This window comes from Esox lucius, chromosome 16, assembly GCF_011004845.1.
Source record: "Esox lucius isolate fEsoLuc1 chromosome 16, fEsoLuc1.pri, whole genome shotgun sequence".
Classification (NCBI taxonomy): Eukaryota; Metazoa; Chordata; class Actinopteri; order Esociformes; family Esocidae; genus Esox; species Esox lucius.
The window spans coordinates 20,000,462-20,027,793 of NC_047584.1; the positions used below are offsets into that span (position 1 = coordinate 20,000,462).

At 39.3% G+C, this 27,332-nt stretch overlaps 3 protein-coding genes across 4 annotated transcripts; 1 reads left to right on the top strand and 2 right to left on the bottom strand.

Moving 5' to 3' along the window:
- The first annotated feature begins 1,172 nt into the window (after window positions 1–1,172).
- cdk5r2b (cyclin-dependent kinase 5, regulatory subunit 2b (p39)) lies at window positions 1,173–3,473 on the top strand. The gene has a single exon (XM_010902932.4). It carries the CDS (start codon window positions 1,478–1,480, stop codon window positions 2,357–2,359), a length of 882 nt encoding a protein of 293 aa, XP_010901234.2. The 5' UTR covers window positions 1,173–1,477; the 3' UTR covers window positions 2,360–3,473.
- Window positions 3,474–17,296: 13,823 nt separating this feature from the next.
- Window positions 17,297–22,012, bottom strand: fev (FEV transcription factor, ETS family member). 2 transcript variants are annotated; one of them, XM_010879787.3, is made up of 3 exons: window positions 20,514–22,012; window positions 19,968–20,039; window positions 17,297–19,475 (listed from the first exon to the last, which is right to left on the bottom strand). In XM_010879787.3, exons 1-3 carry the CDS (start codon window positions 20,560–20,562, stop codon window positions 18,937–18,939), a joined length of 660 nt encoding a protein of 219 aa, XP_010878089.1. In that variant the 5' UTR covers window positions 20,563–22,012; the 3' UTR covers window positions 17,297–18,936. The 2 variants fall into 2 exon arrangements, with proteins under 2 accessions (XP_010878089.1, XP_019910175.1); XM_020054616.2 differs by having other exon boundaries at window positions 20,502–22,012.
- A 2,421-nt stretch (window positions 22,013–24,433) lies between these two features.
- On the bottom strand, window positions 24,434–27,071 carry cryba2b (crystallin, beta A2b). The gene is made up of 5 exons (XM_010879788.3): window positions 26,965–27,071; window positions 26,501–26,687; window positions 25,587–25,728; window positions 25,191–25,333; window positions 24,434–24,922 (listed from the first exon to the last, which is right to left on the bottom strand). Exons 2-5 carry the CDS (start codon window positions 26,656–26,658, stop codon window positions 24,772–24,774), a joined length of 594 nt encoding a protein of 197 aa, XP_010878090.1. The 5' UTR covers window positions 26,659–26,687; window positions 26,965–27,071; the 3' UTR covers window positions 24,434–24,771.
- Between the last annotated feature and the right edge of the window lie 261 nt (window positions 27,072–27,332).

Genomic DNA, 27,332 nt, shown 5'->3' on the forward strand with positions numbered 1-27,332 from the left:
TGCTGCCCGGGAGCTGCAGCCCGCGCCTCCTACCTGCCAGAAGCGGCAGCCCGCGCCTCCTACCTGCCAGAAGCGGCAGCCCGCGCCTCCTACCTGCCAGAAGCGGCAGCCCGCGCCTCCTACCTGCCAGAAGCGGCAGCCCGCGCCTCCTACCTGCCAGAAGCGGCAGCCCGCGCCTCCTACCTGCCAGAAGCGGCAGCCCGCGCCTCCTACCTGCCAGAAGCGGCAGCCCGCGCCTCCTACCTGCCAGAAGCGGCAGCCCGCGCCTCCTGAGACTGAGGAAGAGTGGCCTCTACCGCCTGAGCCTGAGGAGGCCGCCCCGGCGCCCTCTCCAGTCCCAGTCGCCAAGGGGTCCTCTACTGGCCCGGCCGCTCCATCGGCTCTTCCGGCTACCGACCATTCGTCGGCTCTTCCAGAATAGACTTCATTTCTCAGAACTAGAATAGACTTACAAAATTCAGATTGTTCTTTGTTTCTGGCCATGGCAAAAAAAATTGCTTTTCTTTCAGTGACCCCTAATTTTTGAACAGTGTATATAAGCAGTGTAGTTTTTTTCATGCTGGTGTTATCTGTCAAAGCACTTTGACAATTGTTATTACATTTTCCCATTAGTCCAGTGTTGTCCAAAGTAGATCAATTCAAAATTCTAGATCAAAGCAGGTAAACTCCAAAGATATAATTGGGAAGTCCAAATTTTATCAATTCCAATAATGCAAAGACAAACACAACAGACAGTTACTAGTATTATGAAATGGACTTCCTTCAAAAGTCTTTCATTCCCTTAAAATGTTGACTTGCGCTGTTCGTACTACGCCTGCTCAAATGACTAAAATTGACTTGTGCAGGGTAGGTCCACGTTTGTAAAGTGTAATTATTTGATTCAGTTCACTTCCGATTTGGTGTGTCAAAAAAATAATATGCTTTTGATTGTTTGATTTAAGTAGCGTACTCCATTTAGTGGATTTCTCTTACGTTTGTGTTTGAACCCATTCAAATACTAGATAATCTGTCAATGGAAGTGTGTTCTAAAAATGTCTATCCAATGAGATGTAAAGTGGTCATTTATTATCTTTCTCATTGGTCCAACCAGCTGACAATCTTCCCCTATGTATGAGGATTGGCTAAATCTTCAGACTTGAACAGCTAATCCTCGTTCATAGAATTATCCCAGATGCTTTAGATTGACTGAATCGTTCTGAGAGTGTTACATTTTGTCGGTCTGGTTGTATTCGCTAGGAAGTGTTCTGCAGTGGAAGCCACTATTTGACAGGCGAGACTCGCATCCTGGAATTTCAGACATCAATATCCACGCGATTACTAAATAATCTATTTTTCGCTTTTTACGCAATGGAACCAGATAGTCAATGGATTTAAATCTGACTGCTCAGACTTGATCGCTGCCGTCTACCACAGCAGCTCCTGTCTAAAAACGTCTGCTCTCCAGACTGTGGCTACTACAAGATTATACGCCGCAAACATGGGAACGGTGCTGTCTATATCCCCAACATTAAACAAGGGGACTCTTCTGGATTGCAAAAAAGACAGTGACCACGCAATCAAAACGGGTAGCGTAAAGAAACCGTCCATGCTTGTCTCAGCCCTCACATTTAAGAGAATGGTTTGCGACTCGACCAAGAACAAAAACGACAAGAAAGTCAATCCAGTCGTTGCACAGGTCAGCAACAAACACAACGACCAGTTAAATACTGAAAATAATCCGAAATCACAGCCACCAATCCGGGACAATCCTGTACCAGTGCCGACGGTTCCGTCCCAAAGCCTTCTTCCTACTCAACCCCAGATCCCCTCTGAGAATGTTAAGCTCTTACCTGTCCAAAAGCAACCTAGCCAAGGAAGCATCCTCTCACCAAGGCGGGTGATTATCCAGGCGTCGACAGGGGAACTGTTGCGCTGCCTGGGAGAATTCATGTGCCGGAGATGCTACAAAGTTAAGATCACTTGTAGTGAAGTAATCCTGTGGTTCCGAAATGTCGATCGAACCCTTCTCCTCCAAGGCTGGCAGGACCAAGGATTCATTACACCAGCTAACCTGGTTTTCGTCTACTTGCTCTGTAAGGAATCGATACCCAACGATATTGACAACGCATTTGAACTCCACGGCATCTTTCTGCTCTGTCTCTTTCTATCCTACTCTTATATGGGTTGCGAGATATCTTACCCTTTGAAACCGTTCATGGTAATGGCCAAAGAGGAGGATTTTTGGGATAGTTCTGTGAACATCATCAATAACACGAGTGCCAAAATGTTGCAGTTAAATGCAGACCCGCACTTTTTCACGCAGGTGTTTCAAGAGCTGAAAGATGAAGGAGAGTCAAAAGACAAAGACTTGGACCGTTAAAACGAAAACTCAGACGATTTTTTCACAAACAATGGAATCGTGAATTCAAAACAATATTTAGCCTAACAGTATTCCAGCCATAGGCCTTCTACATTTGGAAAGTACTACCTATTAGTTTCGAGAGAATTCATGTGGTCTTTTGTTGAAAACAATTACTACTATTGTAGCCTTCGGACAACGATTAATTAAATGCATGCTAAAGTATTTCAGCTGTAGGCCTATCCATGTTTGCAAAAAAAAGGGTAGGATCATCACAGGGACACCATAATAAATGGTTACAGTAATTTTGTAATTGCCTCAAAATTTTCAATTTTGCAGTGCTTTTGTGTTTTAGACGTCAATAGCCTATGTTATGGGCCGAGAGGCGGAGCTATCCAAGGTACTGGATGGCCGTACGCATCCTATTGAAGGCAATGCTAGTCCTTTGGAGAGGAGACTACAAAAAGGGATGTAGCCTGCTAGTAAAGAAATTGTTTACTGTCATTTGTGCCAAAATCGGTAGACTGAAAACTGGTTTACATCAAATATTTATTTTTAAACTGATTAGCAGATTTTGTTTTGCGTTTAACAATTTGTTTATGTGATTGCTGGTTAAAGCAACATAGAAAATAATAGTTAATCTGGTTTATGTATTTATTTAGCCCTTTGTGTTAAATTGTACAAGTACAAGAGTTACTGGGCTAACTTCGCAGTTTCTTTTCAGCATTATTGGTGTATCTCCATCTTCTGTTACTCTGCAACATTGGAGTTGATATGCAGCTATTTGCACAGTCTGAAAGAAGGCCCTGGCAAGTGGCAATACTATGTATTAGTAATAATTTAAATGAGTTCCCATTCAATAACAGTGAAGCATTTCCTTTATTTCTACATTTAGTGTCGTGGTAAAAGTATTGTTCTCCGAAGCACTGGACTCCCAGAGAAGACGTCCTTTTCTTTGACTGAATTTGTTCACTGTTAGCAAATCTGTTACTTGTGCTTATTTGCTTTGTATGTTGGATCATACACAGGTTTTTCAAACAATGTGATTATGTGCTTAGAACAATAAACACCTCTGGGAATATTTCTCATTTCTGGAGATCAGTTTGGAAACATAAAATAAAAAAATTAAATGATTCTTTAGTGGACTGTAAATACATGATATACCTTTTAACTTTAAGTACATTCCCGTGTATGTGTATATAAGAATAAAGAGACTGAAAGAGAAGAGAGAGAGAGAGAGAGAGTGCTTGCTCTGGTATTGAATATTTCTCCCTGGACAGACCTATTGCCTTCTACAAGGTATCAGTGCTATGCAATGGATCTGGTTTACCAGAACAAGGAGTGGAAAGGGATGTAGTTGCTAAGGCGAGGTTGTCCTGAATGCAGTCTCATCCAATTTCAATTCCTAAGCCTTTATCTGCCGGCTATATGCATCCTAGTTGTGCAACGCGTTAATCTACACTGCAGCATCAATATGCATACCCCGCACTTTACATATTATATCTATAACAGTATCCAAATATAAGAGTGTTGGTTTGATCGTCTTTCAATAATCACATTTCTTTCTACAGGGTGGAAGAAGCCTGGTTTACACCTTGCTCCAACATTTTAGATTTTAATCCAATCAATTATCTAATGCCTCTGTGAATGCATTACAAATCCATCTACTGTGTTCTGATTGTGCTCAATTAAGCTGAACCCTTCCTGTATTTAAATTAATTGTATTTTTTTTTAAACTGATTCTGTGTAAGACTGTTGATGAAGTCATGAGTCAGTGGTGCTCAGTGGAAGATGATCAAAATCAAATAACAATACAAGTCTCATCTCCTCAAACATGTTAGCACCAGGAATTAAACCAGTTATATTATTCCAAGTTACATACATTTGGTGTCAAAGTGAAGAATAATATGTGCTCTTAACAACCCTAGTAAACTTGTAGTTGTAATTTGTTCATGGTTTTGTGCTGTTTGAATCTGTTTTGAAGTGTGTGAGGAAAATTCTCAATAATCTACAGCGGCATTCTAGAATTTGATTGGGGACTAAAGGGTCACTTAGGTATAGGGTTACAATATATACTGATCCGCCATAACATTATGACCTCTGATTGGTGAAGTCAATAACGTTGATAATCTTGTTATCATGGGACCTGTCAGTGGGTGGGATATATTAGGCAGCAAGTGAACATTCTGTCCTTAAAGTTATGTCCTTAAAATGTGTTAGAAGCAGGAAAAATGGGCAAGCGTAAGGATCTGAGCAACTTTGACAAGGGCCAAGTTATGATGTCTTGACGAATGGGTCAGAGCATCTCCAAATCTCCAGCCCTTGTGGGGTGTTCCCGGTCTGCCGTGGTCAGTACCTATCAAAAGTGGTCCAAGGCTCATTGATGCACATGGGGAGCGAAGGGTGGCCTGTGTGGTCCAATCCAACAGATGAGCTACTCTAGCTCAAAATTGCTGAAAAAGTGAATACTGGTCCTGATAGAAAGGTGTTAGAACACACAATGCATCGCAGTTTGTTTTGTATGGGGCTGTGTAGCTGCAGACCAGTCAGGGTGCCCGTGCTGACCCCTGTCCACTGTCAAAAGCCCCTACAATGGGCACGTGAGCTTTAGAACTGGACCATGGAAGAAGGTGGCCTGGTCTGATAAATCACGTTTTCTTTTACATCATGTGGATGGCCGGGTGCGTGTGCGTTGACTACCTGGAGAACACATGGCACCAGGATACATTGTGGGAAGGCAAGACAATGGAGGCAGTGTGATTCTTTGGGCAATGTTCTGCTGGGAAACCTTGGGTCCTGCCATTCATGTGGATGTTACTTTGACACATACCACCTACCTAAGAATTGTGGCAGACCATGTGTGCACTTTCATCGCCATGTATTTTCTGATGGCATTGGCCTCATTCAGCAGGATATTGCGCGCAGGCTATCTTAAACATTATAATGTGAGTACATTGTTTCCAATAATCTTCCAGAATTTGTTTTCATGATCATCTTGCCTCCAACAGGCCCCTCTATGACTTTTTTCTTTACATGCTTATTTGTACATTGTATGTTTGCTCAAACTTCTATACACTTCTTTACACACTACAAATCCATTTCTGGTGGCCTTATGTAATATTGTATTTATTTATTATCACATTATGCACAAAACAATTTATTACTTCATGCATTAAGCATATTAAAATGTTTGATAACAATTGACATTAATAGCGTGTATTCGTCAGTTATTATATTATTGGAAACTGAGTTTATTATCAGTTGTTACAGAGGCACCGGAAACCTTGTTAAAATATTCAGAAGATAAGCATATGACGCTGGAAACCTATTGAGGTCATGACAATAACTTGTTCAAACTTTTCATATGATTTTAATGTAACATATTTTCTTATCTAGCAGAATGACAGTTACCGTTTTCTATGAAATCTCTTTGAATGTTTATGAGTATACAATATGATGCTTACATCTATACAACAGCCAGAGGTTTGAAATTAGGGAATTCCTCAGCATTTCTGAATACAATGTGGTCTTCTCCAGTTGATGAGTTAGAATTTTCTGTAGTTTGTCAGGAGTATCAGGGTGACTATGGTGCTGGTTGCAGTCAGCTCTGCTGGCCCATAGGTGGTTATAATCCAGGACTGTGTCCCAAATGGCAACCTATTCCCTAAAGTGCCCTACTTTTGATCAGAGTTCCTATCTTGTTAAAAGTTGTGCATTAAATAGGGTGCTGGTTAAGATGCAACCATGGTCTGGTGGTTTCCTGGCAGCACGTTACTCTCCTCCCCCTCATCTCCATAATAACCAGTGGATTACTGAATGACTAGGCCGCATTTATACATCAAGTGTGGTCTGAACAGCAACACTGCAGAGTCTCAATGTTGATCAAAGAACAGTGATCCACAGTGTCTGAATGTACGATGAACAATACACTGCAGCTCATTTTATGAAAACTGGCAATAGATATAGGCCGCATTAGGTTTTTCAAGGCTTCTTTAGCCATCACATATTGCTCATATCAAAATGTATTGCTTCAAAAATCTAAATGTCAGGCTTTTCTTTATGCTTTATAGAGCAGAAAAGAGGGGAAGATAAAGAACAAATGCTGAAATAGCAGTTGGTTGCTTTTGGTCCTGTACTGCAGCAACACAAGTGTACTGGGGGTAGCAGTCACTTAAATGGGAGACATTTTCTAAGTCCATATGATCTGCAACTTAAATCATTAGTTACAAATTATTTTACAAAAGTTTGGTGTCAGTGTCGCATTTAGTTACTCCATCAAACGAATATGACCATCAGTACTATTCATCATAATGAGAATCATCATCAGGGGATAATATAATGAGAATCATCATCAGGTGACTACATCATTAGAATAATCATCAGGTGACTACATAATGAGAATCCTCATCAGGTGACTATATAATGAGAATCATCATCGGGTGACTATATAATGAGAATCATCATCAGCTGACTACATAATGAGAATCCTCATCAGGTGACTATATAATGAGAATCATCATCAGGTGACTATATAATGAGAATCATCATCAGGTGACTATATAATGAGAATCATCATCAGGTGACTACATAATGAGAATCATCATCAGGTAACTATATAATGAGAATCATCATCAGGTGACTATATAATGAGAATCATCATCAGGTAACTACATAATGAGAATCATCATCAGGTGACTACATAATGAGAATCATCATCAGGTGACTACATAATGAGAATCATCATCAGGTGACTACATAATTAGAATCATCATCAGGTGACTACATAATATGAATCATCATCAGGGGATAATATAATGAGAATCACCATCAGGTGACTACATCATTAGAATCATCATCAGGTGACTATATAATGAGAATCATCATCAGGTGACTATATAATGAGAATCATGATCAGGTGAGTCTTTCAAGCCTGGTACCCCTGAGGTGTGGTCCAAGACCTCATGTTCTTCATTCATCCTTCAGTTTAAACTGAGCAGTAAACAAGGAACATTTTGAGAGTGCATTCTTTAGATTAGCAAGGGTTTACAATTGGGAAGGAGAACTGACCCTACTCTCCTATCACATTAACATAGCAACGTAAAGCTGATCAGGTGACTACATAACGAGAATCACCATCATGTATCGTTGCTACTGGAGATGTCTCACTTGTCTCGTTTGATGGTGTAATTGCTAACTCCAGCAGCAGTAAAAATGATTAAGTATAAAGAAACATCTTCCCATTCTCTCAGTCACAGATTCTCAAGTCCTGGACTAAAAATCTAACTCAGTTGAAAATCTCCATGTGAATTACAGTTTATTCAGTTTATTCTTAGTCTAAAGCTGCACCATTGTCTGCTAAAGAACATGCAAATCCTCCAAACTTCATTATCCAGCAGAATAATGACCCATTACATATTGCCATAAAAGGTCCATATATTATTTGGTCAAAAAGAGGAAATTCTTGTTGGGCCAAGTTAAAGGAACATGGGTTTCATTAGCTGAAGATAATGTAGGCAGGAAGACCTCAAGCAATTTAGGATGGCTGCTGTACCGACCTGGCGGAGCATCAGCATGTAAGATTTCAAGCATCTGGAGCAGACTATGCGTTGTCATTGCTAAATGGTGAAACGCATGTACACGAAACACCTTAAATAAAAGCTGAGACTCTGTATGTCAATCTCATAGTAATTGTTTGATTTCAAACCCAACCGTTTGCAGTACAGACATGTCAAAACAGAACAATTCTTCACTGTCTTGACATAATTGTTATTAGAGGTACTGTATATTAATATATATATTTATTTATTTAGTTCCTTTTTACATTATAGGCTAATTGTTTTAAACATAGGAAATTACTTCGCTAAGCTGTCTGAGACATCATCAGCAGCAACCACAATTCAACAGAAGCATGCCATTTTGTTTTAATCACAGACACCAAACACAGGGCGTGATCACTGGAGAGGAGCATTAATAAACATTTAGATTTTACAAAATTCAGGGAGCATTTGTTTTGGTTGTTTCTGGTTTCCTTTCTAAAAGTATAAGTAATTCTATATTTTCAGCAAGGAGAATCAGTTCCTAATAAAGCATACATTTTACCTGTCACCTTTGTCACTGACAAACAAAGCTTTTCAGGCACCATTCACAAATGCGTCCATCCACACACCCCGTGTAGTCTTCTACCTGAACTCATTCATGGTAAAATGGGCTTAGCTGGATTAAGAACCCACATCCACATATAGCTACAGCTGACTGTTCCATACTAAGTGAGTCCAGTTGTATGCAAATAGATATAATCTTATTGGAGAGATTAGGAGAGTGAAAAAACAGACCATAATCTCTCATGTTCCTTTTTCCACTTTTGGTTTGACTGTGTTAGCCTTTATTTAGGATGGTTCAAAAGACCAGAATAATTGATTTGACTACAGTCAACTCAACATCAATAATAAATTGCAATAAACGTAACATATATTTTTGTCTCAACGATAATATAAACAGCTAAACATGACAATTATCTGACTATTTATAGTAATCAAACTCAAATACAGATTTTGTTTTTACCCTTGAACACTAAGTGTTTTACAACATGTGACAGGGTTATGAACTCATCCCAGAATACAACACGGTTTGAATGTTATCATTGGATTGAATGGGTTATCAGTGGTTATCAGCCTCATAGATATGGGTCAGAAGGGGCCTGCTATGCCTACCGGTAGGCTCAGAAGGCTGTTATCATCCATTCGCATGGTAAATCACAGATAAATACACAAGAAGACTCCAGATCCAATCCCAGACAAATTCAGGTCGTGGCTACAGTTAAGACCATTAAAATGGGTTAAGGTTAGGGTTAGGGTAAGTCTACAGGTAAGAACATTAAAATGAGAGCCTTTAAACTGTGATGATTTCGTCAATACTAAATTATCTAAATACTAAATTAACCATGCGAATGGATGATAACAGCCTACTGAGCCTACCAGTAGCCTACCAGTAGGCTAGCAGGCCCCTTCTGACCAATATCTATGAGGCTGATAACCACTGATAACGCCCACAATTAACATTCGAACCGCCTGAATACAAGGTGCAATGATGGTTCATCACAAAAATGTGTTATTTGACAATGTCACCAGACTTTCAAACGATGGGGCAGGAAAGCAAACCAGGATCACAAGTGTAGAGTGAAACCTCAGGAGTTCTGCTTAATGGAATCGCATCAACAACAAGCGTTTAAGTAGAAAATTATAACAGAGCAGTCTCACATGACGAACACATTTTTGTAATAAGGGCACACCCAGGCTTACTATATGGTGATTATTTTAAAATATCAAGATTTTATATATGCAATAAAGCAAACACGTTTATTCAAAGAAATGTAGAGTCATGAATGTTTCCATTTTTGTTGTATGGGTGGTCCCAGCAGGAACCAGTCCCAAAAACCTGAATTAAAGGGTTTTTTAAAAGCTCAAAGACAGCAGAACTGGGTCACAATTGAATAAAGGATCTGTCTCCCTCTCCATTAAAGCTGTTATATATAGAGCTGGCAGGGCTGGCATCGTAGAAGGGATGATTGAAAGTTAACCACAAGGTTACTGGAGGGACAGCTGGGAAAGTGAGTGTAAGGGAATATAACCTTTGTGATAAATGTATATTACACAGCTTTGGGAAAAATTAAGAGACCACAGCACCTTTTTCTTTCCTCTCCAAAAAAGTTGAAAATGAAAGTTTTGAGTGAGGAACAGAAGCGTTCAATTTGCAGTGGTCTCTTAATTTTAACCCTTCTGTTCCTCACTCAAAACCTTCCACACAGTGTGTGAACATTTCGTTGTACGTGCTAGCGGCCTACATGTTCACATTGTCATAATGCGAGATTGTAATTATAGATGAATAGATCAGGGGCTATTTATTTTATTTTTTTTGGTAAATTTGAGATCCGGGGCTATAGCCCTGGACGCCCAGGCCTAACGACGCCACTGCCTAATATAAAGAACACAAAGGACAGGAACTGTCCATCTTAACCAATGCAAAATAACCAAATGGATTGAGCGTTACCATCTGTTGTTGTCAATTGTGCAGCACAGACAAACATTCTACAATGTTCTTGTAAAGTTTGATCCATAACCCATATAGTACAATAAAGCATATCAGACTATTCATCCCTTCATGGGGAACAAGTCAAATCCAAACACTGCAAGATCATGCATTTAGTTACATTCCAGTTCACTCAGAGTTTTACACCTCTCCAGGTGAGCTCAGGAGGGTGGGGCTGATGGTCCACACCTGATGTTCCAGATCTTTAGAGAAGCAAATGTTAAGCAGGACACCAACATATGCTTTTTTTTTATTGAATACACTCCCACTCTTCCTCAACAGACACTGAGGACCTCAGTGAGGTCCTTGGTGTACTGACCAACCTGAATGCCAATATTCAGCTGTATAGTCCTCTATTCTCTCCATCAGGAGATTTGGTGAACATATAGTCCCCGTCCAATCCACGGGATCCAATACTCATTTGATGTTGCATCTCTGTTTTGAGAGACTCAGAAAAGGATTCATCACAGCAAATACAGTAGAAATATAACATGACATGATACTGGATTCTCCCGTGTTTGAAATATATGGATTTCAATCCAAATATATCATGATAACATAGGTTGTTAATAATATTTCACTATCATGAGAACACAGAAAATGAAATACAAGCACAACACAATCCTTCATAATTCCAATTTGATTTCCCGACATTAGCATTTCCATTTACAGCATCCAACATTAGCATTTCCATTTACAGCATCCAACATTAGCATTTCCATTTACAGCATCCAACATTAGCATTTCCATTTACAGCATCCAACATTAGCATTTCCATGTACATCATCCAACATTAGCATTTCCATTTACAGCATCCAACACTAGCATTCCAAAGGTGGGGATCTAAGTAACTATGTGAAGGACTCTCTGCAATGACTATTCTTTCACTAAAATCTATTTTTCTAGCTCCTAAATAATATTACGAAAAGCACATTTACATCACAATCAAAGCACATACAGTGGGGAAAATAAGTATTTGATACATTGCTGATTTTGCAGGTTTTCCTACTTACAAAGCATGTAGAAGTCTGTAATTTTTTAAAGGTACACTTCAACCAGTAAGAATTCCGGCTCTCACAGACCTGTTAGTTTTTCTTTAAGAAGCCCTCCTGTTCTCTACTCATTACCTGTATTAACTGCACCTGCTTAAACTCGTTACCTGTATAAAAGACACCTGTCCACACACCCAATCAAACAGACTCCAACCTCTCCACAATGGCCAAGACCAGAGAGCTGTGTAAGGACATCACGGATCCCACCTCGTGGGGCATCAATGATCATGAGGAAGGTGAGGGATCAGCCCAGAACTACACGACAGGACCTGGTCAATGACCTGAAGAGAGCTGGGACCACAGTATCAAAGAAAACCATTAGTAACACACTACGCCGTCATGGATAAAAATCCTGCAGCACACGCAAGGTCCCCCTGCTCAAGCCAGCGCATGTCTAGGCCCGTCTGAAGTTTGCCAATGACCATTTGGATGATCCAGAGGAGGAATGGAAGAAGGTCATGTGGTCTGATGAGACAAAAATTGAGCTTTTTGGTCTAAACACCACTCGCTGTGTTTGGAGGAAGAGAAGGATGAGTACAACCCCAAGAACAACATCCCAACCGTGAAGCATGGAGGTGGAAACATCATTCTTTGGGGATGCTTTTCTGCAAAGGGGACAGGACGACTGCACTGTATTGAGGGGAGGATGGATGGGGCCATGTATCGCGAGATCTTGGCCAACAACCTCCTTCCCTCAGTAAGAGCATTGAAGATGGGTCGTGGCTGGGTCTTCCAGCATGACAACGACCCGAAACACACAGCCAGGGCAACTAAGGAGTGGCTCCGCAAGAAGCATCTCAAGGTCCTGGAGTTGCCTAGTCAGTCTCCAGACCTGAACCCAATCGAAAATCTTTGGAGGGAGCTGAAAGTCTGTATTGCCCAGCGACAGCCCTGTAACCTGAAGGATCTGGAGAAGGTCTGTATGGAGGAGTGGGCCAAAATCCCTGCTGCAGTGTGTGCAAACCTGGTCAAGAACTACAGGAAACATATGATCTCTGTAATTGCAAACAAAGGTTTCTGTACCAAATATAAAGTTCTGCTTTTCTGATGTATCAAATACTTATGTCATGCAATAAAATGCAAATTAATTACTTAAAAATCATACAATGTGATTTTCTGGATTTTTGTTAGATTCTCAAAATTGAAGAATACCTATGATAAAAATGACAGACTTCTACATGCTTTGTAAGAGGGAAAACCTGTAAAATCGGCAGTGTATCAAATACTTGTTCTCCCCACTGTAACTTATTCTTTAAAAACATCAGCTGTGTTTAGTTTGCTGCATGGCTTAGGGATAGGTAAAACATGGTAGAATTTAAGAAAAACATACAAGTGGAACTTTATATGTCCCTGTTCTTATCAGAAAGATTTATAACAGGACATTTTGTTGGAAATTATGGTCTGGTTCTAACCAACAGGTCAGCATGAGTTGAAATACAGGTGCTGGTCATAAAATTCGAATATCATCAAAAAGTTGATTTATTTCAGTAATTCCATTCAAAAAGTGAAACTTCTATATTATATTCATTCATTACACACAGACTGATATATTTCAAATTGTGATGATTATAACTGACAACTAATGAAAATCCCAAATTCAGTATCTCTGAAAATTAGAATATTACTTAAGGCCAATACAAAAAAAGCATTTTTAGAAATGTTGGCCAACTGAGAAGTATCAACATGAAAAGTATGAGCATGTACAGCACTCAATACTTAGTTGGGGCTCCTTTTGCCTGAATTACTGCAGCAATGCGGTGTGGCATGGAGTCAATCAGTCTGTGGCACTGCTCAGGTGTTATGAGAGCCCAGGTTGCTCTGATAGTGGCCTTCAGCTCTTCTGCATTGTTGGGTCAGGCGTATTGCATCATCCTCTTCACAATAACCCATAGATTTTCAATAGGGTTAAGGTCAGGCGAGTTTGCTGGCCAATTAAGAACAGGGATACCATGGTCCTTAAACCAGGTACTGGTAGCTTTGGCACTGTGTGCAGGTGCCAAGTCCTGTTGGAAAATGAAATCTGCATCTCCATAAAGTTGGTCAGCAGCAGGAAGCATGAAGTGCTCTAAAACTTCCTGGTAGACGGCTGCGTTGACCTTGGACCTCAGAAAACACAGTGGACCAACACCAGCAGATGACATGGCACCCCAAACCGTCACTGACTGTGGAAACTTTACACTGGACTTCAAGCGACGTGGATTCTGTGCCTCTCCTCTCTTCCTCCAGACTCTGGGACCTTGATTTCCAAAGGAAATGAAAAATTTTCCTTTCATCAGAGAACATAACTCAGCAGCAGTCCAGTCCTTTTTGTCTTTAGTCCAGGCGAGACGCTTCTGACGCTGTGTCTTGTTCAAGAGTGGCTTGACACAAGGAATGCGACAGCTGAAACACATGTCTTGCATATGTCTGAGCGTGGTGGTTCTTGAAGCACGGAGTCCAGCTGCAGTCCACTCTTTGTGAATTTCCCCCACATTTTTGAATGGGTTTTGTTTCACAATCCTCTCCAGGGTGCGGTTATCCCTATTGCTTGTACACTTTTTTTTACCACATCTTTTACTTCCCCTCACCTCTCTATTAATGTGCTTGGACACAGAGCTCTGTGAACAGCCAGCCTCTTTAGCTATGACCTTTTGTGTTTTGCCCTCCTTGTGCAAGGTGTCAATGGTCGTCTTTTGGACAGCTGTCAAGTCAGCAGTCTTCCCCATGATTGTGTTGCCTACAGAACTAGACTGAGAGACCATTTAAAGGCCTTTGCAGGTGTTTTGGGTTAATTGGCTGATTAGAGTGTGGCACCAGGTGTCTTCAATATTGAACCTTTTCACAATATTCAAATTTTCTGAGATACTGAATTTGGGGTTTTCATTAGTTGTCAGTTATAATCATCAAAATTAAAAGAAATAAACACTTGAAATATATTAGTCTTTGTGGAATGAATGTATAAATTATACAAGTTTCACTTTTGGAATGGAATTACTGAAATAAATCAACTTTTTGATGATATTCTAATTTTATGACCAGCACCTGTATATATTAAACCACTACAAAAAAAAATTATGCCTCTAAAACCATGTATTAAATCTAACTAAATGATCTGTGTTAGATGTTTAAATATTATACAGTGACATAATCTAAAGGAAATGTTTTTACAAAAGGCAATTTTCTGCTTATAGTTCAAACATGAACAGTCAAATGAAAAAGGTAAGCACAATTCACAGGGATTAACCTATTAAGTCAGTTGAAGCAGAAGTTGATACAGAACAAAGTGCATCTAATGTCTTGAGCTCAAAGCATTCCTCAACAAGATGTCCCATCTTTTAACAGAGTGTGAAGCAACATTTACATATGACTTGTGTGACTCACACAATTTGGATGAGCTCTTGCATACCTCCCAGTGGTTAGAGGGTTGGCCCTGACTGGACCAGACCAACACAGCAGCTTTAGCACACCACCAATCGTGATAACACCATCCTCATGCTCATAAACAAACAAATGCACTAAATTCAGTGACCATTGGTAATGGCTGAAATGAGCGGGCAAAGGACACATTCTGACAAAGTTCAGTTCAGTTCAGTTTTCATTTTTAAACATTTAATATTACAAATTAATGCAGAGGTTCATTCCAGGCTAACTGAAAATAGAGATAATGTCACATGAATAGACATAAATACATTGTACAAGGGGAAAAGAAAGGCAGGGATCTTATTGATTAGTGCGTTGAACATTTTCCAACCTCCTATATACTATCTAAGATGAGGGATGCTGGATTCTACTTAGCACGGATAAGGTGCAGATTAACTCCAAGGTGCACTCTGTCTTTAAGAACACATTACCTGTGTGAATTGCCTAGGGGAATTTCCAAAACAAATGTCCAGCCCCAAAGGTCAACCCAAAATGTACAAACAAACACAAACAATCACTAACCTGCTGTTATAACAACAGCACTAATTCTGTGTGAGACAGTGTCAGACAATCATTTTGCCTTGAAATTAAAATGTAGTACCAAATTTAAAGATTCACATTTCCACTGCTTGCTTTTAACATAGCTTTAAACTGTTTGATACAGTAACCATGCATCTTGCTTAATGTGTTCTTATTTGCGTCCTTAAGAATTTCACGAATTTTCATTGAATGTTCATTGAGTTTCATTGCTGTAGGATCCCTTCCTTTAAGTGGGTGACAGTGGCGACAGGAAGAGAGAATGAGCTCATGCCTCGGCCTCTGTTGGCCTGGCAATGTGTACACACAGGGAGGCGAGGAAGGGGATTTGAAATGCATCTGGGTTCTCCAGTGTAGCTCCCTGCCTGCCATCAATAGAGGATATGGTCCCCGGTGGCTCTGTTGATATTCAGGTCACACACACACTGCTGTGCTCTTATCAGCCTCTTCACAAAATATAACCAAGCAGGAGCCATTCTTCAAATACAGAATCAAACCAGCTCCACAGACAGTGAACGAACGGTTGTTTTTTGGCTTTCAAATGACTACTTAACACCGCTAAACACTCAAAAGCAGGTTGTGTAACGGCTTAGTAATCCTTCATTAAGTACTGGCTATCTGACGAGGGTACATGTATTAAATCAATGTATCTTCTTGTTTACTGTTAATCATGGAGCTGGTAAAATGTAAATTTAACTAGGATGAAGCATTTTCCTTTGTTTAAATTTTGTTTTTTTCTTTCTCTGAACATCATAACCTCACATCAATATTTGCATTTCATAAATGCCAAATGAGTAGACTTGAGTGTGCTAAATGCCATGGTGTTCTAAAAAGCCCAGTTTACAACTGATTCCAACATAGTCCTGAAATGGTAGTTTACACCTATTAGACCTGACCAGTCAGATCACAATGTGAGTTTAAATCATTTACACCCATCTTAAAATGTGTGGCAGTAACAGTATGTGGAAAAGATCACAACAATGAAAACGTAAGCACCAGATATAAATAGGACTGAACATTCGAAAAACACTGCTAGTTCATGATAGATTTTCCAGGTGCCCAAATCGTTGTTGTTTCTCTCTATACAAATCAAAATAGATCATCAACAATCTGATGATCTGTTGTGATTTGCAGTTCATTAGGAAACTATTATTTACAGCCACAGGGGGGTGCTACACCGCTACATACATCAGATCTCCTGTGTGTGTTACATCATGAACTGTAGGACTGATACATGAGCCACTGTTCCAAGTACTATCCCATTTTGTGGTAAAACACGTTTTGGTTTTATCTCTGGAAACCTTTCACTTTCGTTGCTCAGGATGTTGTCATTGGACACAGTTAGGTTGTATCTAATGGGCCCTGTTCAAAGTGGTGCACTACATACAGAACTGGGTACCATTTGCAACACAACTATACAGACTACCAGTCCATCTCAGCGTAATAAAACAACAGTCATGATAAATTATTCTGTCCCATGGTCAGAATCATCCATAAAAGCTAAGTACATTTACACATTTTCAGAATGTTAACCTGTTCTCTAGATAATGCTCTACTTTTAACCCAGGCTCAACTTGTGAGCAGATTCCTTCATCCTGATTACATGACAGCACTCTGTATAAACAGGTCTTAACTTGCCTCCTTCATTCTTGTGATTTATTGTAATCAAATTGTAAATGTTCAAATCAGCAAGGTCAGGATAAGATTCAAATAAAGGATTCATGTTATGCCTTGTTTATACCAGGTGCTAACGTGGTGACCAGGGCCCACCAGATTCAACCTGTGTCCAATAATATTGTCCAGAGCAATGAAGGCAAAAAACGTATTTTTAATTACTTTAAATGTATCTATATTTAATGTAAAACAAAACGGTTCTCCCGCGAAACAGGATAGCACTTGGAACTCCTGTTTTTTTTTTAAATAAAGTTCTGTCAAATTGCACATGTAAAGCACACAGTATATGCTGTATGCAGAGGCACCACCATTCGGAAGAAAACAATGCAGCGCGAAATGTACCATGTAATTTACTGAATGGCATAATAGATCATCAGCATCAGCAAAAAGGTGTGCACTTGGAAAATCATCTCATACTTCAAATTCCAGCATGACTGATGAACCCAAAACACATTTTCATACATTCAGTCATTATTCCAGAATTTCTTTAGACTACTTAAATAATATAACTTCCTAATTTCACAAAATGTAACTAATCTCAACTACAGTAGGCCCGATTAAATTTCGGTATAATCGGTAGCTTCGACGTCATAGGTGTGAGAAATTAGAATTTCCACAGTTGTAGTGCTGTTCATTTGGTCACACTTAACAGTTGGTTAATAAGCCGAAAGAAATTACATAAAACGTCAATTTACAAATAACACTTGATTTATTAAATTACATGTTTTTTTTTGGCTACAGTATGCTTCAAACAACGACAGAACAAATTCGATTTAATTAATACCTTTATGTAAAAGTGTTACATGACCATCTACAGGCAATAGGGCAATAGGTCTGCATGCCCCGTTTGCGATTATGTAATAATGGGATAATAAACTAAATGCCTAATTTTTAAACCATTTTCTGAATTATAATAGCCTTTAATATTGACAACTTCTAAGACATAATTTCTTGTGGTTTCAGATTTGATCGGTCAATTTAAGTTTTTGTGCGTAAAAAATGTTAAATCTGTGCGCAAAATGTATGTCCCAAACTAAAGGAGACGCATTGTAATGTGCTACCAACGTAGGCTACATTACGGGTTAAATGTCGACAAAAAAAGAAGACTATTTAAGGCGTCGTCTGAGAATATATTGTCAACGATACAACATTATATATATTATGTTTTAGACATAAACATCTCTACTATGAGAATTACCTATAGCAAGCCTACTTGAGATAAAATCAGTAAATGTGAAATTAACAGCCACTTGGTGGCGCTTGAAGCCACCAAGCTTCATAATAGGCTCTTTTATACACCAGGGGCACGTACACTTAACGTTTTAGAACGTTCAGATACAAAAATGCTATTTAGAACCAACACGAGTTTGTGACGTGGTAATACGGACGTCTGCCCTCTTTGTGGTATTCTTTTCTGTAATGTTCGAGAACGTGTGTACTGACAGGGCACTGCTTCTTGTCGTGAAAGGGATTAAACAAAATATTACATTTTAAATTGTATCTGAAATAAGTCATTTAATTTTATGATTTACCCAAAGGCCCATTAACATAGTATTTAAGAAATGTGTTTGCAAGAAAACATTTAAAGGAAGAAAATCATCCGGCAATTATTCGCAGGCTGGTCTTCTATACGTTATAAAATTCTAAAACTACTACCAAGATGAGACCCCTTACATGTATGATTTCTCTTTTCAGAATTCAGAGTGTGCGCACGTGATGATAATTTTTTTAATGAATAAAGACATTGTGTAATCGTGGCGAGTTTGAATGAATCAGAAACCTACTCTAATATTGTGAGAATTATGATGTGGCCATTTCAAACTAGTTAGGCTATTTGTTGATTAATACGAGTCAATTGTAGTGGTTATTGATATTATTCAGGTTGTTGATGTTGTTGACACAACTGATGTGTGAGGCTGACACAGCACCAAATGTTCCAGGGGGCTGGAGATTGTGGCTGTGGTAAAGAGTCGGTGTCGACCCTGGCCAATACGAGAATCCTGACGGACCGACGCCTGGACCAACAAGGTTAAGCTTGGAAATCCCGGAAAAGGGAATCGGGGCAAAATTACTTTGAAATTTATAAAGAGCTTGTTCTGTTGTTGATGGGTGACACACCTGAGCCAATCCGTGAAAGTCGAACTTGTATGCGTATCGCTTCCCATGAACTTTGGTCATTATGTTTTTGTCGTAATAGTAACGCAGTGCACGGCTCAGTTTGTCATAGTTCATGTTAGGCTTGCTTTTTCGCTCGCCCCATCGCCTGGCCACCTCATCCGGGTCAATAAGCTTGAATTCTCCATTTGTCCCTTCCCAGGCGATACAGGACATGTTGGCGCTGTCTGACAGCAGTTCGAGAAGAAACTGCCATAGCTGAATCTGCCCACTACCTATTGAAAATAACACAATAAATAAATGATTATAAGGGTTACATAAGCATTCATGTGAAAGACATCTGGAAAATCCGTCTCTTAATTTTAAAAATAAATGGCCAATTAAGCACTGAATAATTACTTAATACTTTAATCAGTTGAACAAAAATCTGCTCACATTTCTTCAATGTCTTTGTTTTTGCAAGTACAAAATAAAACAGAATAAATGTATTTTAATGTGAAAATGTGATAAAACAAAAACAAATCATGCACAATCATGAATAAAAAGGGGTGGAGTTCGATAGCACGTTTTTTTAAGATTGTGTTATCTGTTTCCTTCATCTGCTTAATTCTCTTTAATCAAATCAATGACTGCGGACGGCTAAACTGGAGTCTGGAATAAAGGTTTTAAAGTAGCTATTTAACAAATTAAATCGTAAAAATGCATAAAACATTCGGAATGCCAATAATAATGGATGGAATGCATGTAATTCATGCAAAAACACGTACCTTTTTGTACTCCTGTATTAATGGGACTCCAGGATGCACCTTTGCTTTCTTTCAACAGATTTTCTGTTGGATCTACAATAGAAAAAGTCCGTCCATTAACAAAAATAAATTTTATTGAAGCAGCACTACTTTAAAATGGTATACAAACTAAATTAGATTTGAATTTCTGTTCTGTGTTACAACGCAAAGACATTACTAATTATGCAGGCTATACATAAAATATTTCTCTTAGATTGAAATAATAAAAAGAGCATTTAAAATGTATGGTTGTACTCTTTAATCGAGTCTCTAACTAATGCCTCAGTTTTCTTCTAGCTATTTGGGATTTCTTCCTCCAAGCTTCATGGATGAAACCAGGAAACGCGTTCAGGAAAGAGGATATCCGATTTCCGACAAAAGAGGAGACGGGTTTCAGATTGAAAAGGCAGAGCACTCGTAGGCTGCTGGAAGCCGCCTCACTACCGGAGGATTAAAGATTACATTCCCTTCATCTGAATAAAAAAAAATAAGAATACTATTTTGAAATGTACGTACAAAAGCACGAACCTGAGAGATACATGTTAAACATAAGGTTTCCTCCGCAGTTCTGTCTCATTGTAGCTGTTGTTCAAGAAAGGGTTGGATTTCATTCGGGCAAAGATTTTTATTAAACTTTATCTCACAACTGTGATCTGGAATAAATGTGGGACAGATTGAAGTTTCCAGGCAACTGTCACGAACCCCCATCTCTGAGACAATATTCAGACAGCAATTTCCTCTGGTGCATTGCTTTAATTAAAAGAGCAATTTACCTCTGTCATCTCTCCCTGGTCTCCACAATAAAACGAAGGCGAGAGAAATTCGGCCTTATCAATCCACCATCAAGGTTTAATAAAGTTTCCGCGTTAAGATCAGAGTTTCTATGGAGAATTTAAGTGTTTGACATGGAAACCAGTTCAGATCCTCTCTCTTTTCCGCCTCTTTACCTCTTTGCAAACACAAAGTCCTATTTCACGTAGGAAAATAATATTTACCTTCAAAACACGGCTCATTGCACCTGAGAAAACAAGAACATTTTATCCCCGACCTTCTGTTTATAGGTAGGCTATAAGGCATACAATCGGAGTGTAATGATATTGTATTTCTTAAAGCATGTATTTTATGATGCGTATTGATGTAAAGCCATGATAGAACTGTTTAAGCAATCCTTCAAAGTCCACGTCCAAGTTGTACCTCACTACCTTCCACATCGATAACATTCCATTTATCGTATAGCATCATCATCATCATAATAAACAATAGGCCTAAAATAACAATCCAGCCCACACAATTATAAATAATACAGAATCTCAGTAAGCTATAATAGCTTAATAATATATTTTTCTATGTTTCATGACAAATACATACAATCACTGCCACTAGGAAGTAGGCCGGAATATAAAGACAGTACATTGTTTCAGCATTAACAGCATTAATAAGGTGTGTCAATATTCAGTTATTACATGCAGCAAAAATGAAAGGCGATTACAGTGTAACAAAATATGGAGAAAATAACTTTATTAATTGGCATATACTTTAGACTTCAAAATGTACAGCAAAATAAATCTTCTTTGTAGGCAACCTCTTTTTGGGTTTTGTTAAGTATAGTCTAGCATTTAAAAGGTTTTCCACTGCATAGATCAACTCATCACTATCCATTCCTAAATCACTACATATGAAAATAATTTAATATTAAAAATGACACGTTCAATCACAATACAAATAGCTTAAAAATTGCACACGCGCTGAACTGGATTTCACATACATCTTTATACATTGATAGACATTAAGTTACATGTTTCCATTATAACTCCATACAGTTAAGTTACTCGTGCGAATATCAAGCTATGATTTGTTGCCCCAGGTGACGATAAGACCAGAAACTGACATGAGACATAAGGCAATGATATGACTCAGAGAATATCCTCCTCACCACGCCGCCAGCTCCTGTTCTGTTGCTTTCGGCGGCTGCTGTTTTCTGAAGAGTTTTCTCTGGCGTCCCAGACTTGCTTTAGCTGCCTGAGTCTTTAAACAGGTCGCAGGCAACTTAAAACAAGCCTCGAAAGCTAGATCATTTTCGAAAGGTTTCAATTAAATATTGTTGCCCCATAATAGTAGGTAATCTATATGTCTCAAAGTTGTTGTTAAAGTTTAGATTTCATGATCATTTCAGGCTTGTTAATGTCGTTTCACCTATTTTTTCATTAAAGAAAAAGATAAAATACTTAGGCTATAGTTATGCAAGTTATACGTAGAAACCAATAAAAAATTATTTTTCTCAACACTATAATAAACCTATTGACTTGAAATGTATCTTGCATGAGGACAGGGACAATAGAAGTCTTTCACAATGTAAGTCATTTTTTACGTTCAGAGAACAATGGTGAGTAACCAATTGTGACGTCTATTCTACATTTAAAATAATCCCTAACTTGTCCCGCAGTATATAAAAAACGATGTCTATCTATTCTTATTTATTGTTGGACTTACCGTTTGTTCGGGAAGGAAAACACAAGCAACAGTGACCTACCGGTTCCCCTCACCGTTCGAAACACCAGGCTAACGCTTCTGCACCGTGCGGCTGTTTTAATCAGTCAGGACATAAAAGTGTATTTGAGAAAGGTGTGTATAGTTGAACATTTATTGAAAGATCCTGGACTGGGTGTGGGACTGTGTCTTGGCCGGCCTCTGCGGTTCATGAACAAGTTCCAGCTACCGGTATGTGGGTGTGTAACGCGGAATTGAATGTCCTGGACCTGAACAGTGAGACGAATCAGCAAACAAACCTGGCAACGGATTCATAGCAGGATGTAGGCTAGTTTACTTAAAAACGTGATCAGGTTCAAGAATAAATGAATATATTAAACTCTCTAGCCTGTCGGATGTTGCATCATGCAGTGGCACTGTCAAGGACAGCCTATAGTGGAGTACCCTTATTCAATTGGTCCTAAAATAATCAGCACCTTGGACAGTTCTCAATTATCTTCAAATGGCCTTGTCTCAGGACAGTTTGGACAATATGTATAATTTTGAATAAACAATATCGCCTATAAATGTTGAATGATAGGTATTTGGTGGGGAGCAGGGTGGGCGTTGAACAAGCAAGAGGGCTAGATTAAGCTAAGTTTACGCAAATGTGATTAACCAGTCAAGTAACCAATCGAAGCATCAACATACAAATTGTTTTGCAATCTTACTAAAATGTAATATCGTCATGGCTGAGAAAGATTGGAATCCTCTTCTTTGAACCACTTGTTAGTTTCCAAGTAGTTATTAGTTGGTGAAGCATTTGGCCAAAGCAGTGTGAGAGTTCTGTAATACTGTTAAACGCATTCTGTCAGCCTTAAGTTTAGGGTATGTTTATCCATGTTGTATGAACCATTTAGAAATGACAGCACATTGTTAATACATCTGTGATCAAATACTGTTTAGTGCAAGTCAAGTTGCACATGGCAGATGAATAAGATAAAATCAAACAGACTTCACCAAAACATTAAGTGTTCCAAAATCAACTGTTTTGTACAACAAGAAGAAAGAAAGAAAGCAGTAGTGAGCCTCTAGAATGGAAACTTTCAAATTACTGTTTGATACAAAGATTTTAAAAGCTTTCAGAATTCTGGAACAAGTCTTATGGAGAGATTAGATGAAGACCTGTACCAGAGTGATGGAAAGAGTAGTATGGATTTGTAATGGAGGTAGTGTTGTGGGTTGGGCTTGTACAGCCGCTACTGGAACAGACTCAATTGTCTTTATAAGGATGTGACCTCTGACAGCAGCAGTAGAATGTGTTTTAAAGAACACAGAAACATCTTGTCTGCTCAGGTACAACTAAATGCTTCTAAACCCGTTGAACTGCATTTCATCATACAGCAGTACAATGACCCCAAACATACTGCAATAGCAACAAAGGGCATTTTTAAAGCCAAAAAGTAGTAATTTATTAACTGGACAAGTAAATTGCCTTAACTGAATACAAGCATCTTTCACATGCTGAATTCAAGAGTGAAGACAGAAAAAGCCCAGAACAAGCAGGAAATTAAGATGGCTACAGTATAGACCTAGCATCACCAAATCAGGTGACATGAGTTGCAGACTTCAGGCAATACAAAAGATATACAACCATTTTTAAAACTTGATTACGTTATTGTATATAATTATAATCTGTCCAATTACTTTTGGTACCCTGAAATTTTGGGGGAGTATGAAATGTGTCACTGTCCAAATATTTTGGAGTTCAGTATAATTTGAAAATGCAAAGTTTTGGCCGCTGACATGACTGGTTAGAGTTTCAACTTTGGCCAGCATGACAGAGCTCCCTTAATTAATGTGGGTGGCAAACAGCAATTGTTTTAGTTCCCAAACTTTCTTTTTGGCCTCTGCTTAGGCCTTGTAGTTGCCTACAATACAACACAACACAACATTGTAATAACAAATGGTGGAAACAGTGATGATCTCGTGCTCTTGTTTATTGGAAATATGATACAATCTGACAAGAACAATATACATCCTATCCTAACAGAAAGGTGGTATTTACCCTAGGTTATTTAGGCTATTGATGCATCAGTCATATCATAAAATGCTTTTGTGGTTCACTTGTGGGCTTTGTGGGCTGTTCTACAGGTAGCTCGAAGTCCTGATCAAGAGGAGGCCATTCAAAACAAAAAGGAAGGAATTGCCACAAGCACTCTGTTTCCATAGTTTGAATAAAGCCTTTATTGCCTATTTTAATACATGTCATAGCATGGTCAGTACAGGATAGCCGCCTGGACTAAAGTGTCGGGTGGACTTAGTGGTGCTGGATTCTGCGGATAGACTGGACCTGGCAGGTGTGAGCCTGGGTGCTGTACTCATTGTAGCATCTGTACTCTCCCTGGCGTCTGTCCCTCTCCAGGATGTACTGGTAGCCACGGTAACCGGGGAACTGATAGGCCACCCAGCTGTGAAGAAATGGGCACTTATTAATCACGTGGCACTTTATCAACAAAACCCTGCTGAGAATGGTATGTAAATATTTACTACTGATGCAGTTCTATGTTGTTAGGAAATCTACATTAACCAATTGTTTTGGAGAGCCAATGAAGAATTTGTATTACTTTGTGGACAAATTATATACTTTAATGTAGTCGTTAATGTAGTCTACATATCAGTAGCCAAGGTTTTTTTTTGAAGGCATTTCAGGTGATGAGAAGATGAAGAAAAACTTACGCTCCAGAGTTGACTTTCATTGAGGGAACCTCCTTGCTGCACCAGCCCATTGCCTGTAGGGAGGGGTAGTCATCGCACATCTCGAACTTGCGTCCCTGGAAGTCTTCACACTCGTACAGAGTCACTTTGCTGTCACTGTGGTTCTGTTGAAATACACAGGAGCTTTGATTAGTTTCAATACTGTTCATTCATATTTGGGAGATACGAAACAATCGGATCAGAAAGTTATCATTTGATGGTTCAAATAGGCTATAGTTTCTTAATATACATTTTGTTATCATGCATGAATTTACTCTCAATTAAAACATATCAGTATTCCTGTGCTTCATTCCTGAATGTGCTTTAGATAGTTGTTTTATGTTTGAAATGACACATTTTTGTAAATGGGCAACATACAGCACACTTAATAGGTCTGAAGGAAAGCATGTGCTCCGTTCTGTAACTGCAGTTTCCACTCCAAGCCTCGTAACGTGGGTAGTCTCCCTTCTCAAGGATAAACTGCTGGCCCTGGAACTCAGGATACTCGTATCCTACCCAGCTACACGCAGGTAGGGAGAAAGAAACAAAGAGGAGAATCCAGAAGGAGAGAACATTTAGTGTCAGCCTTGTTAACAAGAGCACAATGGCCCCATGGCAGGCAGAGCTTTGTTGATCAGAAGACAAAGGGACCAAAGCAAACATCACATGCTGCGCCTTTGGACCATTATCAGATAATCAGTCAGCCGCTCCAAAAGAACACAAAGCAGACAGCTGGAACTTATTAAAGATAACAACAGTAGCCTGGCTTTGACTGACTGTCAGAAACAAATCAACAAGCTACACAGCAGGCTAACCAAGCGCTCTAATCAAGGTTTTGTAATATTGAGAAAGCTATATCATTTGGTCCAAAGCATGAGTATATATATATATATAGCACTGATATAGGCAACAAAATGTATCCATTCTGCTAGTCATTGTGAGATTTCTTCTTTTATAATCAGACTGTCAAGTGAAATGTTCATGTAACTGTAGTAGTACATCTAATAAAATGACCAAGTGGTTGAATCTCTACTCAGGGCAGCTTAGCAAGAACACTGCACAACTATAATGTATTAAATAATGTTTTACATTAGCATCCAAGAAGAAGTAGTAACAATTTGATTAAATATTTAATTGTTTGTCACTGTTAACTTGAACACTGTGACGTCGATAACCTTTACACCATGGGGTGACCAAACATCCTCCATGGACCTAATCTAGTACTATTCTCCTAATGATGTATAACAGCTCATCTGATGCAGGCTAGTGTCAAAATCCGAAGAGAGACTTACGGTCCGTTCTCAACCTTGATAGAGCGGATTTTGTGGAATCCCCTCTCCATGATGTTCTGACACTCCAGCATGAACTCACAACGCTTGCCCTGGAAGTTCTCCTCCTCCCAGACAGTGATTTTGAACTGTCCCATCTGCTCCATCTGCTGAGTGTTCATGGTTGCTCTTTCCACTGTGGGGTTGCTCTCTACCAAAAGGGGGACAAGGAAAACCACAAGTTGAAACGAAACGCTTCCCTCTGGGTTCACTGGTAGATCGATATGAAAGTGAACCCTGATTCCTGAGCAAAGAGTGGACCACCAAAAAAAGCTCCTGTTGAATGAGCTGGTCAGCTTGCACTGGGAAAGTATATATGAAAAAAATCAGATATATCTCCCATTGGAGGTAACCAAACCTCCACCGGTTGGCACACCGATGCCCAAGAATCGGATGTTCACATTCTACCTGGTAGTGTAAATACTTACAGACAGTACTGAGGTGGGACAGATCCAGTGTAACAATGTTGAATCCTAGGCCTTCACTTCCGTTTTTATACTGCCAAGCCCCTCGCTTACTGGCGCTTTCGCACAAGCCTTGCACACTCAGCAGCGGCCAGCTAAAAGCGTGCATTAGTCCGCACTATTGTGGAGGCTCCAGAGACCCATTGTGACAAGCTTAAATCCACTGACTCATCAAAATGGCCCCCAGAGCCTGTGACTGCCTGAAGGCCGGTCACAATAGTAACACACTGACACGACAGTTTGATTGGAAATTGGGGATAATGGCAGCATTCTGAGAGATTAGCCCCCAAAGCTGGATACAAGGGCACCATTGCTTCCCTCAGTCCAAAATT

Coding starts and splice junctions, on each gene's coding strand:
- cryba2b (XM_010879788.3), bottom strand. CDS start 26,658: ATGAACACTCAGCAGATGGAGCAGATGGGACAGTTCAAAATCACTGTC. Junction 25,729..26,500: donor ATCAAGGTTGAGAACGGACC/GTAAGTCTCTCT, acceptor ACCTGCGTGTAG/CTGGGTAGGATACGAGTATC. Junction 25,334..25,586: donor TCAGACCTATTAAGTGTGCT/GTATGTTGCCCA, acceptor GTATTTCAACAG/AACCACAGTGACAGCAAAGT.
- fev (XM_020054616.2), bottom strand. CDS start 20,562: ATGAGACAGAACTGCGGAGGAAACCTTATGTTTAACATGTATCTCTCA. Junction 20,040..20,501: donor TCTCTCAGGTTCGTGCTTTT/GTACGTACATTT, acceptor TTTCTATTGTAG/ATCCAACAGAAAATCTGTTG. Junction 19,476..19,967: donor TAATACAGGAGTACAAAAAG/GTACGTGTTTTT, acceptor TATTTTCAATAG/GTAGTGGGCAGATTCAGCTA.
- cdk5r2b (XM_010902932.4), top strand. CDS start 1,478: ATGGGAACGGTGCTGTCTATATCCCCAACATTAAACAAGGGGACTCTT.